This window comes from Triturus cristatus, chromosome 10 (genome assembly GCF_964204655.1).
Source record: "Triturus cristatus chromosome 10, aTriCri1.1, whole genome shotgun sequence".
NCBI classification, from domain to species: Eukaryota; Metazoa; Chordata; class Amphibia; order Caudata; family Salamandridae; genus Triturus; species Triturus cristatus.
Window position 1 is genome coordinate 430,304,789 of NC_140593.1, and position 20,685 is coordinate 430,325,473.

Sequence of the window (20,685 nt, forward strand, 5' to 3'; positions counted from 1 at the left end):
AGGTCTATCACTTTGTAATCTCTGCTTTTTCTCCTACCTCCTAGGGTGTGGAAGAGCTAGGAGATGAACTCACCCTCCCCACATTGCAGCTATGCAATCAATCCTTGGACTCAGGGCTTGAGCCACATGTATGGAAGACAGCACTAGTTACCCCACCCCCCCTTCTAAGGAAATCCTCAGCTGACCCTTTTGTCCAGTGCAACTACAGGCCCATATCGCTCCTCCCTTTCCCCATGAAAACAGTAGAGCAATATGTAAGCGGGCGGCTATCCCCATACCTGAATTCCCTCCTCAAGGATGAACAATTTGGTTTCCAACCTGGACATGGCACTGAATAAGCCCTACTCATTGCCGTGGACGAGTTGAGGTTGAGGGTAGACAGCAGCCAGTCGACAATCTTAAGAATGCTTCGCTTGTCGAATGCCTTTGACATGGTCAACCACAGAATCCTTTTGGCCAAACTAACCTCAATCGCAGTGGCGGGAACAGTGCTTTAGTGGATGGAATACTACATATTGGATTTGTGTCAGGCTGTTGCCCTGCCCCCATACCGCTCTGAACTACAAAAGCCTGCGACAGGGTGTCCCACAGGGCTCAGCCCGATCCTGTTTAGCATCTATATGAGACTACTCATTGCCTTCATAAAGGGACACATCAGGCTGGTCAATTATGCGACTACACCCAACTGATCCTATCCCTTCCTAACAACCAGGACGAAACAGTGGTGGCTTTTCAGAAAGGCATGTCAGAAATTGTTAACGGGATGAATGCAAATTTACTAAAGCTAAACAGAGATAAAACTGAATTCTTATGCTGCTCAACAAGCAGAATCCCCATGACACCTCCCCCTAACTTTTGGCCTCTTTTACCTGGAGAATAGCTACAGCTATCGGACACAGTCGGCAACCTTGGGGTTGTGTTTGATGACGAGCAATCTCTGGAGAGCCATGTCACAAAAATTGAATTCACTTGCTTTGCACTCCTTCGTGGTCTAAGAAAGGTGTTACCACTGCTGCCCACCCAAGCCAAAGTCTTGGTGGAGCGTGGTGTCATACTCAGCAGATTAGACTATTGCAAAGTCCTACTACTTGGAGCTCCTGAATACTTGGTGAAGAGATTGTATAGAGTACAAGTGGCAGTGACAAAACTGGCGTTGAACCGATGGAGTAGATCTACAGCATCTAATGCCCTGAAGGAACTGCACTGGCTTCCTCTGAAGCAGAGGATCATCTTCAAAGCCATGTACGTGGTGCTCAAGGCACTACAGGGAAAAGGCCCAGTGCCTTTACAATGCAGACTGAAATTATACATGTCTGGGAGAGAACTTCGTTGTGGCTCTGCAAATTTTGTCTGCATTAACAAATTGCGCAGGTCAAGACCAGGAGGTCAGGCCTTCACAGTCAAAGCAGCCCAGCTGTGGAATGAGCTACCACACTTACGGAGGGCCTCTACTGAGCTGTTGTAATTCAGGAACGCCTTCAAGACCTGGCTATTTCCAAAGCAACCAGACTTGGTTCTGGTGCTTGTGCATATTACCAGCAGTATAGTACCTATATGTAGGGTTAGCGCCAGGATATCAGTTTGGCAACAGTAACACTCTCCAAATACATAAAATAAAATAAATACGTCTGGGTGGGATTCTCCAAAGTATACAGAAGGAGGGGGTGAAAGGTGGAGGTAGCACCAAAAAGCTTGGCCAAATAAGGAAACAGTGAAGTGTGAAGGTGGCTTCCAAAAATACCCTGCATTATTCTGCCAGTGATTACTACCACTTTTAGAGGCAGATGCAGTTACAGGTTAGCCATCTGAAGTGATGATAAATAAATCAGACAATAAATGGATACACAGAGGGGAGTCACTAAGATAGCGAATTTGTTACTTCCCAAAAGGTAATTTTGATGAAATCCAATCCAATGAACTGCTGCTGGGAAAAGCAATGGGGTGTATACGGGCAGCCACTCACTCCACCATCACCATGTCCACAAAATATCTAGATTAAGGCATACTCATTGCTATGCAGAAGACATAATATACCGTCAAACTGTTCTTTCCAAAGCTTTGACAAATACAAATTCATCAAAAGCTCCATCAAGCTCTGCCAATGCACCTCCACACCGAGCTATACAGAGCTCTTCAAATTCACATCCATCCGGAGCTTAATGGGCTGCGTCAATGCACCTTTTCAATTAACTGTCCAAGACCTCTGCTAATGCACATCCTTCCTGAGTCTCACAAAGCTCTGCTAGTCCACCTCCATACAAAGTACTCCAAAGCTGTGCTAATGGACACCCATCCTAAGCCGTAACAAGCTGTCAATGCTCCTCCATACCAATACATCCAGCGCTCTGCTAATGCACATGCATATTGAGCATCAATTAAGTCTGCCAATTGAACCCCATCCTGAGCTGTTCAGAGGTCTGCTAAAGCAAATCTATCCTGAACTCCACCAAATTCTGTCAATGCACCTCCATACTGAGCCCTATAGAGCTCTACTAATGCATAGCCACCCCGAGAGCCACCGAGATCAGACAATGCACCTTCCCCCGGAGCTGTTCAGGGCTTTGCTAATGTACGTCCAACTTGAGACCCACTGACCATTGCCAGAGCTTCTTCAACCCAAAATTTTCAGAAACACATTACAAAGCAGCTGTATCAGAGAGCCAAAGAGCCCAGACAATATAACTCCATTCTGTGCCTCGGCAAAGACAACTGGTGGTGCACCTCAACCACCCCAAACCATAGGACAGAGTTTCTAATGCACCAGCAAGTGTGCGAAACACAGGGCTCTGCCAACGAACATCCTCCATAAGCCCTACAGTGACATATCGATCCAAGCCCATTATCAGCCCCACCAAATCTCTTACAATGCACCGCCATCTTGAGTCCTCAGTCCCTGCCTGCCCTTCCTCTTCCTTCATCTACCCCTTCCTTTCTCACTTTGCCACCTTGCCAACTCTAATTCTTCCCTTTATCTCCGACCCACACATATCAGCTCCCGCCCATACGAAAGTCAGCACATGTCTGTGCTTGCCTATACCCCTCCTCTGCCCCTCCTAGTTTCCTTTACTGTCCTGACTGCTCAACTCTGGCTGTTTTTCCGATCTCACCTGGCCTGTTACGGGTGGTCCAGCTCTACTCCCTTCACTAACATGCCTGCTATCTGCTTACTTCACTCCCTGCTTCACTGCCTTCAGCCGAATCCCACCAACTGCATTTGATGCCCCACCTGGTTCATCTCAGCCAGGCTCCACTCCCCCTCATAAGCTCTCCCTAGTGTTAGTTCAGACCCCTCGTTGTAACAGTCTGCTCACTGCTCCATACCACACCTCTCCCTGCACTCTGCGTTTATTCCCCCAACCATTAACTCTTCCTGTATTTCACTGCCCACACTACCTCAGGTGGATCCCCTCATCTCCCACCTCCTGTCCCTCACTGACCCCTCTCCTGATAAAGATAAAAATGTCCTTTAAAATAAACTATTTATAGCCCAAGCCTTCAATGGAGTGCGACCAGAGACTGCAACTCTTTACCTCTCAGCATACACACCACTACCTCACTGCCAATCTTTAAATCCAAAATGAACGCCCTTCTCCTTTAAAGACATTTTAGTCAATGTCTTTGATTCCTACAATAACTAGCCAACTTTGTTTTTGCACTGATCTGTTACTTGAGGCTTAAATCTCTATTATTTGACACCTTCCAAACCAATCACCTGCTGACTTTGTGCCAACTTTTTACTTCTGAATGAGCACAGGGTGAGGTAGGGTACAGTAGAGGAACTCCGTGTGGGGGTCCCTTAGAAGAAGAATCACTCATTCATTCATCCATCCACCCCCTCACTCATCTATTCATTTATACTCTCTCTTGTTGATCCACCTACCCCTCCCTGCGCTCATCCTCATCCATTCATTCATGAATTCTTAGTTCAATCCATCCGGTCACATTCACTCACGTCATCCTTACACAGTGATGAAACAACTCCCAAAATGATCCATCATAAAACAAATGATTGCAAAAAAGCCAGACCTATAGGATTTGTCAATGAGTTCGATTGACACCACACTACTGTAAAGATGTACCATAAGGTAGTCAGATTCCATTTCGCACCACTAAATCGATTCTTACAGTGATGTTCAGATGTACATGGATACTGTGAAATACGTTGTTATGAAAGGTTCACCTTTTTAAAGTCACTCCACTGGACAATAATAGATCCAGGAAAAAAACAGTTAAAAAAAAATGATAGTGACAAAAACAGAGCCTTCCAACACTGCGTACCTGTGTCACTTCCGGTCCCAGTTGATAGCGCTGGCATGGTTCCACTTTGACAGTCGATCACAGGAACGCAAGAATGGCTCTCGGCAGCCAGAAGGCAGCAGCCCCTTCCAGCTCAGCTACCTGAAGCCAAGCCGTCGCCAGAGATTTATGCAAACTCGAAGCTTCCTCCTAGAAAGAACAGGCACAAATCTACAATAAAGAGGACTGTTGAACTTTAGAATACAGCAGCTTAAACATGTCAAAAGACTTTTTAAAACGTCATTTTTTTCATGGCTTGCAATGTCTAGCAATCTGCCTTTACCAAATAAAAAGCGCAACTATCCTTCGGAAAAGGAGAGTGAGCTAAGGAGATTTTGATTTAGATTTGAGTTCTTCATTGAACCAAAAAGTTATTTTGTGTTACAAGAATGTAAAGAGAAGTGTAGCGTGATTAATAAAACAATGCGCCGGGGAAGCCAGTTCTCTCCCCAATGAAACGCGTGGCCTCTCCTGCCCCCTGCCACTACCTCCTGGCTTCAGACTGCCCGGGAGGGGCTCGCGCTCACCTTGGAAGGTTGAGGGGTCTTGGCGGGAAACGCAGACACCGAGCAGGCCTTTGCCAGCCGCACATAATCAATGCGACGGGCTCGGCCCCGAATTACAGGCTTCGTTAGAACACTATTATATTTATATTAATCAGGTAAAGACATCTCCAAACGTTTGGCTCCTGTAGACAGGATTACTCACCCCGCCGCCTGCTCCAGGCCAAGGCTTGTCGCAGTCTATAATCGTCATTCGGGGGTTGACGGCTGACCATGCCGTTCACACCAACACTCGGGCGATGTAAACATTGTGGTTACGCCTGTGGCCCTAGCATTTAAAACTCACTTGTCAGTATGCTTTAGCTATAACAGAATAGGAGGGACTGTCATTGAGAGCGCCCTACCCTCGAATGACAGCCCCCAAAACGGAGCCTCCTCCTTGATATGGAAGGGAGGGAATGCATCAGTTTGAGGCTATATCACGCCTCGGCACCTTCTAAGGGAGCATTTTGCTCCATCAATCGCAACTAAGACTAGACTCCAAAGAGGTTACCCCAAAGTCTGGATGAGGCAAAGTTTCCCAACATTGCTGGCAATTTGAGGTCCGCTCACGCACGGCATCAGTACACAACTGATATACTCAAGAAGGTAGTTTCATAACCGCAGGTATAGAGCAAGCCCAGTTACAACTTTTTCCACAGTAATCTATAACACAATCCTTTACCATTGGTCGGCTGAGAGGGTGTTTAAACTACCTTAACGTAGGCCTATCACCAGTGTCATCACGTATAACATTAAGAGAACATGCAACCGCGAGCCCGCAACTCGACGTTCACAATATTCTTTTATGGCCTGACAGAAGTATGGGCATGTGAGATTAGAGGGAAGGGTTCCCTGGAACGGCTTTGTTTCCTCATGGATGAGCCTGGGTTGGCAAGTTGGATATGAAGTCTTACTGGATTCCGACAACCACAGACATTGTGGCTTCATACATTCATGTTGCACTTGGCCTTCTTTGAAGGGTCACCCCCAAACCTTTTGCCTTCAACCATATTTACCGGAATTAATTTTTTGTTGGCATTAGGACTCTGTGCACGTTACCATTGCTAACTACTGCTAAAATTCTTGCACTCTCTCCTTTATGTTTAAATCTCTTTATTAAATACCAACAAAAACCAGCAGCATCCATAACAGTCCATGCATACGCCTACAACCACAGGGGCCGGCAAGTATCACATGGAACAACTTCTTCCCCTGGGACCCCCGTAGACCCTGTCGCCCTGTCAAGGTGATATCCCGCGTCTCCCCGGCCCCTCGTAGCATTCTCTAGGAGGTTCTCCGTTACCCGTGGACTATGTGCCAGTAAACTTTCAACCCTCCCCCCCTTCCCCCCTCCCCCCCCTGCACCCCCCCCCCCGTCCATAGCTGATGTCCAAGGACCCTGCTCCCCGCTACGTCATCCATCCGTACCTCCCTACGCAAGGGGCCTTACCCAGCCTGTCCTTCCGGTTCCGAAAGCCGTAAGAGTTTGAGGTATCTAGGACATGTCAGTTCCCTGAATTCGGTGGCGAGCAAAGAAATAAACGGCCTCCAGATCTCCCTATATTGCTCGACCTCCCCCCGTGCTGTCAGAGACATTTTCTCCATTCCCAGCACATACCACAGTCTGTGCAACCACCCTGTGACCGTAGGGAGTGTGGGTGTGCGCCAATGTGTGAGGATGTTTTGAATGGCTGAGCCTAGCGCTATCGCAATTTGCCTCCCTCTACGAGACCTGAGCGGGTACATCAATGCGTTGGGGAGGCCCAATAGGATGTAGGCCGGCAGACGTGGTAACTCAAATATCAAACTGGGAGTCAACCGTGTCCAACACTTCCTTCCAATAATCCCCCAGTCGCGTGCATTCCCACAATATGTGGGTCAATGTCCCTGCCTGCTCGCACCCCCGCCAGCATCTCGAGTCTTTACTGCTGTCCATAGCATGAATGCGTGCCGGAGTGTAGTACCAATACAGAGACACCTTCGTGAGGGTCTCTGTCAGGCCTGTGTGATACGCCGAGTGTCGTGCCCTATACGCAATTTGCTCCCACTCCTTATGGCTTAGTGCCCTACCGAGTTTCGCCTCCCAGCGCACCCGGCCCGGGTGATAAAAGTGCGAGGAAGGCAGCTGGAGAAATTTATAGAGATCACTTATAAGCTCCGCGTCGGACGTCCGGGTCATAAGCCAGCGCTCATATGGGAATAGTCTCCTATCTGCGGTCTCCCGCACCTGAGGGCTCAGCGCCCAGTGTCGGGCCTGCAGATACCTCATTCTCTCCGTCTCGGGTAACATATATTCCTGCCTAAAGCTCGAGAAAGGGATAATCCCCTCTGAAGTGTACAGGTGGCACAGCGCTCTGCAGCCAGCCGCCCTCCAATGGGCAAACGCTCCCCTCTGCATCCCCGGTGTAAAGTCCGGGTTGTCCACCAGGGGCGTCAGCGGGGACGGAAACGAGGTCAACCATTATGCGAGGTTTGTGGCGTCCCACGCCCTCAGTGGCACTCTGGTGACAAAAGAAGCATAGAGGTTAGCTGGGTGATAGGCCCGTCTCAGGAACGGCACTTCCTGCAATGGCCGACCCGCCACCGCCTGGTCCTGGAAGAGCCAGTGTTTGTCTGACTCCCACTTGCTCCACTCCACCAGGTGTCGCAGCTGAGCTGCTTGAAAATATTTGCGGAGATCCGGGACGCCGAGGCCCCCCTCCTCCGGCGCCAGCAGGGAGAGCGCCCGCCGCAGTCTCGGTTTCTTTCCCTGCCACACAAACCTCCCCAGCTCCGACTGCATCCTCCGGATCCACCCAACCGGCGGCGTCAACGGGAGCGCCCGAAACAGATAGAGTATCTGAGGCAGGGCAGTCATTTTAATGGCTGCCACTCTGCCCAGCAACGACAGGGTACCGCGGTCCCACCGAGCCAATTCATCCCGTATCTTCCTGCCTAGGGTCGTGTAATTGACCGCCGTCATCTCCGGCAGGGTGGGGGCCAGCTGTATCCCCAGGTACGGGATCGTGTCTGTAGACCAGATTATCGGGGCTAGACGCTGCAGACGCGCCCGGGTCACCGGCGAAAGCGACAGGCCAAGGGCCACTGACTTCCCCATATTCATCTTAAATCCAGAAACCACCGCGAACGCGGCCAGCTCCTCGAGGCACGCCGGCAAGGCCCGGAGCGGTTCCTCCAAAGAGAAGATCACATCGTCTGCGTATAGGCTGACTGCGTGGTAGAACCCACCCATTTTCACTCCTTTCACCTCTGGGTTGTCCCTAATACGTTGCGCGAACGGCTCCATATACAGGGCAAACAGTATGGGCGATAGCGGGCAGCCCTGCCTCGTGCCCCTTTCAATGTTAAAGCTCCCGGAGCTGCAGCCATTAACCCTCACCACCGCGGTTGGAGTCCCGTAGCAGTTGAATATCATGTTACGGAATTTATCCCCTATCCCCACTTTCTCAAGCACTTGTTCTAGGTAAGGCCAGTGCACCCGATCGAAGGCCTTCTCGGCGTCTACCGCCAGGAGCATTCTCTCACCTCGAATCCGTGCCGCCTTTTCTATAATGTGCACGATTCGTTTGGTGTTGTCCACCGTCTGCCGCCCGGGGACGAAGCCCGCTTGATCTGGACCTATAAGCCCCGGCAGCAGGGGGGCCAATCGGGACGCCAGGATCCTCGTATATACCTTTAGATCCACATTCAATAAGGATATCGGCCTGTAGGAGCCACAATGGGAGCAGTCTTTCCCCGGCTTAGGGATAACCGTCAGTGACGCCCTCAGCAAATCCCGCGGCATAGTACCCTGTTCTGCGAAGGTGTTGAAGAGGCGTGTGAGGATCGGTGCGAGTGCAGTGCAGAACGTTTTATAGAAGAGGGCGGTAAATCCATCCGGTCCCGGAGATTTACCGATCTTAAGTTTGGCTATGGCGGAGATCACCTCTTCCACTCTAATGTCCCTGTCAAGACCCTCCGCCTGCAGCGGTGTCAACGTGGGCAGAGAAACCGAATCCAGATATCCCTTTGTGGCGCGCCCGTCCGGGGGGTCCCCAGCATAAAGGTCCGCGTAGTATTGGCGGAAAGCGTCCGCGATGAGGCCATCCTCCGTGACTGTCGACCCGAAGGGTCGGTGATCCCCTTCACCCGGTGCTTCTGGCGTGCCACCCGGAGCTTGCTCGCAAGCAAGCGGCCGCACCGATCCCCCCCAGTGTAGTAGGCATGCTTAAGGCGGAGCGCCGCGTATTCCGCTCTGTCCATATCCAAAGCGACAAGGGTCTTTCTTGCTCCTTGGAGCTGCCGCCATATCCGGGGAGCCCCGGTTCGGCGATGCACGTGTTCCAACTCCCTGACCTTCTGCGTGAGCTCCTCCCGTTTGCTACGTGTATGTGCATTATCCGCCGCCGAGATCGCAATGAACTCCCCCCGCAAGACTGCCTTCAGGGCAGCCCATTGCGTCGCCCTGGAGGTTTCCGTATTCTCATTGTGGGATTGGTATTCCCGAATCGCGGCAATCACCTGTTTGATGACGTCCCCTCTGTATAGTAAGGTGTCCCGAAGGCGCCACACTCTAGGGGCGGTATTCACCGGCGGCATCGAGAAGACAGCCGTCACCAGGGCATGGTCCGACATGGAGATTACTCCTATGTCCGCCGCTGTAGCCAGCACGCTGACCGGCTCGGTCACTAGGAAGTGATCCAGCCGTGCGTAGGTTTTGTGGGCATGTGAGTAGAAGGTGTAGTCCCGTTCTGTCGGGTGCAGGTGACGCCACAGATCCCGCAGTCCCATGTCTATCAGCTGTTCCTTGCTACCCGCCGAGAACTCCCCCGCCTGCTGCGACCGCTGGGCGGATCTATCCAGCGTCGAATCGAAGACTAGGTTAAAGTCTCCCCCTATAATTACGTGTCTGTCCGGAGCAGCCGCCACCTCCCCCAGCGCCGCCTCAAGAAATCGATCCTGCCGGTCATTCGGGCTATATAGAGATCCAATTGTGATGGCTGTGCCCGCCACCCGGAACCGGTAGACCAACAAACGGCCCCGCAGCTCCGCAAGCTTGTGGAGGACCTCTCCCTGAAATCGCCGAGCTACCAATATCGCCACCCCCGCTGTTTTGGTATTATTAGAGGAGAAGAACTGCGTGGGGAATTTGTGAGAGCGCAGTCTGGCGCAATCCCTGGGCAAGAGGTGCGTTTCCTGAAGTAGACAGATGTCTGCCTGCGTGTTGTCCAATAAAGAGAGTACCGCCCGCCGTTTGGTCGGATTGTTAAGGCCCCGCACATTCAGCGTCACTATTTTAAAATTCACGGGTGACATGTAGTAGTAAAGCCTCTCCCGCTCCGTGCTCCCCCGGTGTCAAATGGCATTTCCATGAGGTCGCTGCGCCTGTCTGGCCCCTTTTCCCTGTCTTGCAATCTGTCCTGCTTGGGACGGTACCTCCACCCCTCCCCGTGACCTACCATCTTAGTTCCCCTTCCCGGTGTGGTGCCCACTCTTCCCTCCCTTCCGCGCCGTAACGTCAACTGCCCCCTCCCCCTCCCCCCCTCCCGCCCCCCAGCCCGTGCCCCCGAATCAAACCAACAACTGCCCCAACAAAACCCCCCGCCCTAACCCCAACACTTGCATCTGCATAGTCCAAGTCCGGTCCTCTAGAGGACAAGTCTTCGGTAACTCTCTCCAGTGGGCGTTAGACCACTTACCCCCCCCCTCCGCCAGCCCCCCCTCCCCCTCCCCCCCGTACCCCGAACCTGAAAGCTGGTGTGTCCTCTTGTGATCTCCCCCCGGAGCAGTTCTTAAGCCGTTAATGCGACGTCACTGTCATTGGGGCCAGCGCTCCCGGCCACCTCTGGATCTGCACTGTCCCCTTCTGCCCGGACGGCCTGTACTCCTGGCATCGTCGGGCGGTCCCGAGAGCGCCTCCCAGACACCCACCGCCAGTCTCCACCTCTGGCGCGCCCTCGGCGCGGCGGGGGCGCCTCCTCCTCTCCTTCTGGCAAGCCCAGAATTCCGCGGGTTTCCCGCAGGGAACGCAGCTGGTGCTGGACTCCATTCCACCGAAAGATGAGCCTGAAGGGATGCCCCCAAGCATAGGGCACCTGGTTTTCTCGTAGAAAGTCGGTGGCCGGTTTGAACGTCCTCCGTTTCTGGAGCGTGATTGCCGACAGGTCCTGATAGAGGGCCACCGAGTGCCCACGGAAGGTCAGGGGCTGCCGTCTCCGCGCCTCCGCCATGATCCGCTCTTTGAGTGGGAAGTCTGGTAGATAAGCTAAAATGTCCGGGGCCGGCGCTGGTCCTCTCCGCTGTGCTCTCACTCTGTGTGCCCTGTCGATTCGGACCTGGAACCCCTCTGGCTCCCCCAGGACTTCCCGGAACAGCGCCCCCAAGTATCCTGCCATGTCTGTTCCCTCTTCTGACGATGGGACCCCTCGGACCCGTATGTTGTTTCGCCGAGACCTGTTTTCCAGGTCTTCAGCATGGGACTGGAGATCGATCTGCTGGTCCCGCAGTCTCAATACCTCTTGTCGCAAGTGTTCGATCTCCTCGTCTCGTCGGAGGCCAGTCTCTTCCACCATGGCCACTCGCTCACCTAGGCCGTCCACTTCCCGTTTAATTTCCCGCACCTCACTGGCCACTTCCTTCTTCAGGACTTGAAAATCCTCCCGTAGAGATCCGAAGAGGGATTCCATAAAGAATCTGGTGAGCGGGGCCTCCCCTCCCTCGGGGTCTGCTGCCGTTCCAGGGGCCTGGGGTGACCGCTGCCCCCTTTCCTGCCGTTGCGACTGCCGGCCCAACATCTCAGGAAGAGTACGCTCTCCCTTCCACCCGCCTCTGCTACCAGCCATGGCCGCTGGGTCGGGGGGGCCGGTCTCGATCGCTTTGTTGATCCGGCGCCGGGCCTGCTCCTGGGGGCGTCCCGTGCCCGAGTGTTCCTCTGGGCCCCCTGTTCTTTGACCTCCGGCCTCCCCTCTTCAGGACTAACCTCCCAACACGGCTGTCTGTGGTCGCTGTGCCCAGCTGCGCTCCCCTGTCGGTCCTCCCTCGGCGCTCCGATCGGTCTCCTGGTGGTCCCAGACCCCGCTGACTCGTCTCTTCTGCCCCGTCTGCTGTCTTCGCTGCACCGGGTCGTCCCCGCTCTCCCGGGGGCTACCCCAGTCGCCGAGTCACCACCCCGTCCTCGAAACACTGGGCCCTCCGATCTTCCTCCGGCGTAGCGCCTCTCTGGAGGGGGCCCCGTCCACGCCTCCGCTCACCCAATTGCTTCAGCCGCTGGCCTCTGCTGCCCTCAACGGCTCTGCGCCGCCATTACATCGGCCCCGGATCCATCCAGCGCGATGGCTGCTCACGCACTCACCGCTGCCGCACGGCCTTCGGGCACCGTCCACCTACAGCCGCAGGGGCACTCCACCGGACCTGCTCGCTCCCTATCCTCCTCTGAAGGGGGGGGGGTCCCACCTCTGGTGTCCCCGCCGGCGCAGATTCTCGGGCCAAGGCCTTCCTCTGCCCGTGGCTGTGGGCCTCCTCCCTGTTCTTGGCAGCCGCCTGGTCTCTCCCTGGGGCTCGTTCTCAGCAGTCCGTCCCCGTGCACCCCCCCCCCCCCCCCGGGGTCCTGGTCCGCTGCGGGTAAGTCCGCTTCCTCGCGTGCTCCCCCTCCGTCACCGATCCCGCATGGCACGGGGGGGGGGGGGGGAAGGGGGGCCCGGACGGGCGAGGAACCCCGCGTGGGCTCCGACCCCGGTAGCCTCGCCGCTCTTGCAGTCCTCTCCCCTGAGGACTCACCCGGGGGCTCCCGACACTGGGCCTCTGTCGGCTAGGGTCACGGCTTCCTTCCCCCTCGTCCGCCGACTCTCCCGGGTGGAGCTCCCTTGTCCGCTTCGGCCCGTCCGTGCAGCCTCCTCCTTCCGCGGGGCCGCTCCGCTCAGCGCGGGGCCGCTCTCGCTCCCTGGCGCGGGCTCGCTCCCCACTTCTCCTAGCGCCAGGCCTCTTCGGTGAGTCCGGGCTCTCTCGCGTCGGCCAGGCCGCGCGCGCTGCCGTCCCCTCCGGCGCTAGGCTCCGCCTCTGATCGGCCGCTCAGCTACCGCGGCCCTCCGTAGCTGCCTCGGGGCCCCCGGGTCTCCTATCTGCGTCCCCCGCAGTTCCGCCGTCCCCTCCACCCGTTAGAGCCTCAGGACGGGGGGAGATCCTGCTGCGGGGTCGGGGCTAGGGGTTCAGCAGAGCGGGAGCCGACAGAGGAAGCGTCCGCTCACTCCGCCATCTTGGCCACGCCCCTCGCACTCTCTCCTTTAAACTTTGTAAAATTGGCTTACTCCTGACTAGCATATTTAGTTTACTTGTAAGTCCCTAGTAGAGTGGCATCTCATTTAGCCAGGGATGATAGATTAAATGCTTCTAGAGAGCCTACAGCACTTATTGTGCCACCCACTTAGGTAGCCCCTTAAAGCATGCATCAGGTCTGCCATTGCAGGCTGGTGGCAGATATAAACTGCCAATTTGGCTTGGCAAAATGACCCTCTTGCCAAGCCTTAAAAACCCTTTTTATTAGACATAAGTCAACCCTAGGGTAGACCCCAGACAGCCCATACGGCAGGGTGCATTGGAATTAAAAAGTTGAACATGTACTGTCATGTTTTACATGTCCTAGTAGTGAAAAACGCACCAATTCATTTTCCACTATTGTCAGGCCTCACTCTGCCATAGAATAACATTTAGTTACCTTATTACATTTAATAAGTGCTAACGTTTGATTAGGAGCAGCTAGGAAAGTCATGTTTGGTGTCGGAGAGATTGTAATTTAAAATCACCCTTAATGGTCAAGTTGTATTTCAAGTTACAATTTTGAAAATGCCACTTTTAGAATGTTAGAAAGGTCAAAGTGCCTACAAGGGATTCATTTAGGGGATATAGTTTTCTATAACTTAATCATATATATATGTATGTATATATATATATATATATATATATATATATATATATATATATATATATATATATATATATATATATATATATATATTCACAGAAAAAACCATAGGTTTCAGGCACGTTATAGTTAGGAATTAGCATTTAAAAAACCTCAGAAATTCACTGAAAAAACCATAGGTTTCAGGGGTGTTATAGTTAGCTGGACTTTTCACTTGTACAAAACCATTGAAATTCCCCCGTTATAGTTAGTTCAGCTAACTATAACTCGCGCGCCCGCAATGCAGTGCTGATGACGTCACATATTACATCACTCATGACATGGTCAGTGACATCACTCATGACATCACTGATGACATTTCAAATACCCTCAACTTTTTTAGACGGATACTGGAGGTAACTGAGTCTGACTAACCAGTCCTAGAGCCAGTGCTATGTTAAAAGACACTTAGAATACAGTGAAAACACCTACATACACTAGGGAACATTATGCGTTGGGGTCCCCCTGTGATTAGCATGACCTCCTCTGTAAGCCTCTAGTATATAATAGGGCAGGGGGATTAAAACTACCTCTTAAAACAGGCCACAGGGCGTTTCTGCACACGTTAACTCAGGCCCCGTCCCCTCCCTTCACCACTGTGTAAACACGCCCTGTGTCCGTTTTTGGTTGGGAGATTAAGTTCATTTGAATCCTGAGGGTCCCTAGGGTCCAACTAGCCCACTAGGTACCTCCAGTAAGTGCCACAGAGCTGCATTGCAGAGAGGTGTAAAAAGTGGCACGGCCTGGACCACCTCTCTGCAATGCAGCTCAGTGGCGCTTACTGGAAGCACTTGGTGGGCTAGTTCAGTATTGAAGGGAAATTATATCCCTATTTAAAACGTGCCATAGTGTGTGTTTGCACACGTCACCTCAGGCCTGGTCCCCTCCCTTCACCACTGTGTAAACGCGCCCTGTGGCTGTTCTAAGTTGAGAGATTAAGTCCCCTTGAATCCCAAGGGTCCCTAGGGTCAAACTAGACCACTAGGTACCTCCAGTAAGCGCCACAGAGCTGCGTTGCAGAGAGGTGCAAAAAGGGGCTTGGCCTCAGAACACCTGTCTGCAGCGCAGCTCCCTGGCGCATACTGGAGATGCCTGTTGGGCTAGTTGGCCCTCAGGGACCCTCAGTATTGAAGAGGAATTAATTCCCCAACTTACAACTCGCCAGGGGGCGCGTTTGCAGAGTGCTGCAAGGAGGGGGCATGGCCTCCGGCACGATGCCAGTCTTTTATTTATTTTAATTTTTTAAGAAGGGGGGGCTGTGTGGTTCCCCTTCTTATTCTAATTTATTGGCCCTGATGACCCCATCCCCCAGGGCCTGTCTCCTAATTATATTTTTTTGACCCCAATCCCCAGGGCCGGCCACTGTTTTTTATTATTTAAAAAAAATATATATTTATAGACACACCTAGGACATGCTGGCCAAACCGTACGTACCTATCACCATGACGATTTGCGTGATATTCATTAAAAGGCGACTATGCATACAATGAATCGACGTGGAATGTATTTACACCACTAGTGAAGCTCTGACATGTCTGATGCCCTACCGTGCCTAATCCCGGTAGACACCCTTGTCGTTTATTTATACAAACATGGGTAGCTATTGACGGGCACATTTAATACACATGCACACCAAGCCATTCAAAGGGGATTCGACAAAAATTTGACCAAAACTATGCAAGAAACCCCCCTCATGGTTAATAAAACACACATCCACTGCCGGATGTGTAATACTTTTTATTTTACTCTCTGGAAAGGGGACGAACATCACTTGAGAGTCACACAGCGCTCCTGGCAGAGCCCAATGCTGTCTTACACCCACCATTGCCTGCTGAGTGTCACACACCTCTGTGTTGTATTACACTAGCTAGTGCATATGCTATGACACTCTCTAGCCCATGTGCACTGTAACACCACCCCGTGAATATGTCATGCCACACTTGTCTTCGCACGGGTTATATTGCCCCATCGAACGTGCCTTCCTCGATGCCTATGTTATAACGCACAGTGCTATGCCATACATATTACAATCTGGGATCCATATCTTTGTCACAGTGCATATGCAACGTTACACTCCCCTGCACATATTTTATATTACAACTTTAGAGACTAGTTAGGTTACACAACACTGCCCTGTGCATATTACACTCCAAGGCGCATATCGCATAGCACACGTTCGTGCCTGTGCTATCTCGCGCTCTCCAATGAATCTGTCATTGCGCACAATGTATTGCATATTATATTTCACGCCCGGTTCATCTTATATCACACTTTTTGGTGCATAGTTTATACCATACACTATATCTAGTTTTCATTTTCAATCGTGCTCTCAGGACTATGTTCTATATAACACTGTGTTCACCTACCCTTTTCACGGGCGTTACATTTTGCGATAGGGGGTGGAGGGTCAGGGGGTGTTTCTGCCAAGTGAGCCCGGAGTCACAGTCACAAACGTCCTCTTCTTCCTGAATAAAAGTGAGATTATGCTGCATACTTGTTCATATTTTAAGTAGTTCGCACAGACACACGTTTTAAAAACAATAAAGTTCCTAATACCCGCCTTCTCTGAACAGTTAGCTTGCTGCCCCATCCCCCTCCTCCCTATCCTCTGTTGTGTGAATCCATGGACTAGCCTCCTCCCTCCTGCCATGCATGGTCTGATGTGCTGCCACTGCCCTCAATTTAGTATGATGTACCAGTCCACTCCTCCTGCCCTCCATTGCCCAATTCTATGCCCCATCATTGACCTCCTGCTTAAACTCTGTGCTTAGCTTGCTGCCCCTATTCTCCTTCCCCCTGCCCTCCGATGTCTTTGTGCATGCCCCTGCTCCATCCTTTTTGCCCACCATGTTCCATTGACCTGCCACTCCTTCCTACTCCGAGTGTTCTGTTGAGCTGCCACTCCCCTCCCACCTGTCTAGCATTGTCAGATGACTGTAACCTGTCCCTGCCACCTCCACCCTGCCTGTCCACATGCCATGCCCCTATCCTCTTCCTCCTATCCTACATGGTCCATTGTACTGCCACACCCTTCTGCCTTCTCTGGTCTGTTGTGCTGCAACTGCTTCTCCTGCCTGCCCCGTGCGGTCTGTTGTGACGCCCCTTCCCCTGAACTTTCTTGTCTGTGCACAGGTCCTGACCCTCCTTTCTATCCTCCATCGTCCTTTGTGCATGCCCCTGCACCCTCCTTATTGCCCATCATAGCCATTGTGCTGCCACTAACCCTCCCACTTGCCATGCATGGTCTTCTGTGCTGCCATGGCCCCTCCCACCTTCCCCTTGTGGTCAGTTAGCTGCCCCTGACCCCCTCCCACCTTCCCTCCATGGTCTGTGTGTATGCCATCACAGTCTCACTGTTGCTCTTCATGGTGTGTCTTGCTTCTAGTGCCCATCCTGCCTGACCTCCATGGCTATCTTGCTGCTCCTGCCCCCTTGCCCCCAGCCCTCTGTTTACATGTGCAGACCCCTACTCCCTCCCTCCTGGCTTGTCTGTTCCATTGTAATGCCCCTGATCCGTCCCTCCTGCCCTTTATGGTCTGTTATGCTGCAGCTTTCTCTCCTGTCTGTCCATTATGGTCAGCTAGCTACCATTGCCTCTTGCCCCTCTGTTCTCTGTTGTCAATGTGCATGGTCCTGTCCCCTCCCTCTTGCTTTCTATGGATTGTTGTGCTGCACTCCCATCCCGCATGCCCTGTGTGGTGTATTGTGCTGCTGCAAACCCTGATGCCTGCCCTGCATGGTCAGTTTGGTGCACCTCTCCATGTCCCTCCTGTCCTCTGTTATCCAAGTCCATGTCCCTACCCCATTTCCTTCCATGATCCAATGTACCATATTTGCGAACATTTTGAACTTGGTAAGAGAGCGATTTTGAAAAAAAAACTGGGGTATTGATTTTCCCCTTTGAGTTACATTGAAAAAGAGGAGATTGTAGACAGGAGACAGATCAAATAAAGCCCATTTGCGCTTAAAAACATTGGACGTTTCCTGGCTGAATCGGGTCTGTTGGCATGTATGGTTGTACTACCATTGCCTCTTCCTTCTGCCCACAATGGTCTATTACATTTCCACAGCCTCTCTTGCAAGTCCTGTATTGTTGGTTTGTTGCCCCTGCCCCCCTTTCCACTGCCCTCCATAGTCTTTTGTGCTGCCACGGCCCTTCCTGCCTGCTCAGTGTGGTTAAATTGTTGCCTTTGCACCCTCCTACCTGCCTTCAATTTTCAGAGTCCGTGCCCCTGGCCTCTGCCTCTCAACAGTATCCCAATGAACAACTAGATTGCTAACATTCTATATTTATTACAAAAGTGTGGAACGCCTGACGTCATCTTGATGTAATCAAAACTGTAATACCTAGAGCATTTCCTTTAGAAATTACATATATGAGAGGGTCTTATTGGCATCAAAAGTATGGTTAGTGCTCTAAAAGACTAAAATAAGGACATATTTTCTGAGTTTTCAAATAGCGACAAAGCACTTTTAAATTATTTGTTAACTTTATGTTTTTTTATCCAATTGACCACTTGATTAAATGTTGCACTTAGGGGAGAGGATGTGGTGTTACTTCCAGAACCGCAGACTTTGCAACTGGGGAACCAGGTTGGAGTTTCTGCTTCAGCTCGACATTCTGTGATTCTGGTCAAATCACTTAGTCTCCCCATGTCTACAACCAAAATGAATTTGTTCTTGTGTGATGTAACCAATGCTCATGTAAAGCACTCCAATACCTGACAAGTCTGCACTATATAACACTGCAAAAACACAAAATAATAAGTGTTTTGCACACTTCTGTCATTGGGCTATATTTGGGCTACATCTGGGTGATTTTGGGCTACATTTGGGCTCTTTTGTCTCCGGTGGCCATCTTGGGAGATTTATTTGTTATGAAGTTTCCTAATTTCCTCATGTACTGCAGTCTCCTCTGTAGGAAATGCTTTCAGTTTTTTACTTTGATTCCATCATGAAGGTATTCAGATATGTCACACATTTGCCATAAATTCTGAATGTTAGCACTCTAGTTGCTCATTAGATCACTGTAGTAAAACTACTGTTCACCATGGAAGTCTGCTCCTGGTATTAAAAGTGCATGTTTCAGTCTGCATGTCAGAATTTGTTTATGAAATAGAAGAGGATTTGAGAAGTCAAAATGTGCCCTAATTTTTCTTTCTGCAGCATTAATCATAATTTCTATGGCAAAATGAACCCCCTCATTGTGTTCCTTTTTAAATTAAATGTTTTAAGTGTTACCAGTTTATTCCAATCAAGATGGCTTCAGGTGTGCCATACTTTTGGCATAATGAAGACATTAAGCGCTCTAGTTGTTTTTAAGAACACTCTGGGACATTCTGTCATTGGGCTACATCTGGGTGATATTTGGGCTACATTTGGGCTCTTTTGTCTCTGGTGGCCATCTTGGGAGACTTATGTGTTATGAATTTTCCTAATTTCCTCATTTACTGCAGTCTCCTCAGTAGGAAATACTTTCAGTTTTTTACTTTGATTCCATCAAGAAGGCATTCAGATGTGTCACACATTTGCCATAAATTCAGAATGTTAGCACTCTTTTTGCTCATTAGATCACTGTAGTAAAGCTACTGCTCACCTGGGAAAACTGCTGCTGGTATTGAAAGTGCATGTTTCAGTCTGCATGTCAGAATTTTTTAATGAAATAGAAGAGGATTTGAGAAGTCACTCAAAATGTGCCCTAATTTTTCTTTCTGCAGCACTAATCATACTTTTTATGGAAAAATGAACCCCCTCATTTTGTTCCTTTTTAAATTAAATGTTTTAAGAGTTACCACTTTAATCCAAGCAAGATGGCTTCAGGTGTGCCATACGTTTATCATAAGTAGGACTGTTAGCGCTCTAGTTGTTCTTTGGAACACTCTGGGAAGCTGCAGTAGAACACAAATGAATCAACTGACAGTCTCTGCCCTTGTTGGATGTACATGTTTTACTGAGAACGTCAGACTTCATTCTCACATGACTGAGAAAGATAATGTGAATTTACAGAAAATAAGCTCTCAGTTTAGCTTATAGATCACCTTCCAAACCTCTGTGGGAAAAGCATGAGAAAATATTTTTCTCTCAATCATGATATCCCAGCAGAAGGCTTTTTCACATGGTGAAATCACCTTAGAACATACCACAATTCCTAAAATGAGTATGGTACCATCAACAAATGATTTATAATGTAACTAAAGTCTTAAAACCTTCTATTAACTGCAATGCTTTTTAATGAGGTGCTATCATGTATATTGGTCCCAAGATGGCTGCCAACACTTCTTGGATGAAGTGCTGACAGCCAATCAGATCTCAGGATGAGATGTGTGATTAGGCTCCGCCCACATATATATATATGATTTTACTTTTGATTTTCTCAGGAACTACTGAACAGATTGACTCCATATATGCAAAAGGCACATCCCTGAGCTGAGGACTACCTCTCTGCCAAATTTCAAGTAATTCTGTTCAGCCGTTCGGGCTGTACCTTGGACTAAAGGTCCCTATGGAAAATTGCATGGGGAAAACGTGTTTTGGGACCCCCCTTTTTTCTCAGCCCCCGCTTGACGAATCCCCCCCGAGACTTTCAGGGTAGGAGCGGAGCGGAGCGCCCCACCTATTTTGAAAATGTCGCGAGGATTCGTCAACCGGCGCCAAAGTTATTCCAAATAGAATGTTGCGGATTTCCTATGGAAACACGGTCCTAACTATAACTATCTACTGGCGACCGCCAGTAGATAATATATATATATATATATATATATATATATATATATATATATATATATATATATATATATATATATATATATATAGTGACATCCAATGAGACTTAAGAGTAACTCAAATTAATTTCAATAAAATTAGAAAAAAAATAATTACAACCGGCTATATAAAAAAAGGAGAATGAAA

General features: G+C 50.4%; 1 protein-coding gene across 3 annotated transcripts in view; it reads right to left on the bottom strand.

The window, feature by feature from the left end:
* MPP7 (MAGUK p55 scaffold protein 7) overlaps positions 1-20,685 on the bottom strand; it is a 915,371-nt gene that overhangs the window by 645,283 nt on the left and 249,403 nt on the right. For all 3 annotated transcript variants that reach the window (XM_085631773.1, XM_085631772.1, XM_085631774.1), the window contains exon 5: positions 4,279-4,446. In XM_085631773.1, coding sequence (XP_085487899.1) covers positions 4,279-4,315 — 37 coding nt within the window. In that variant the 5' untranslated portion in view covers positions 4,316-4,446. The remainder of the gene's footprint in view (positions 1-4,278; positions 4,447-20,685) is intronic.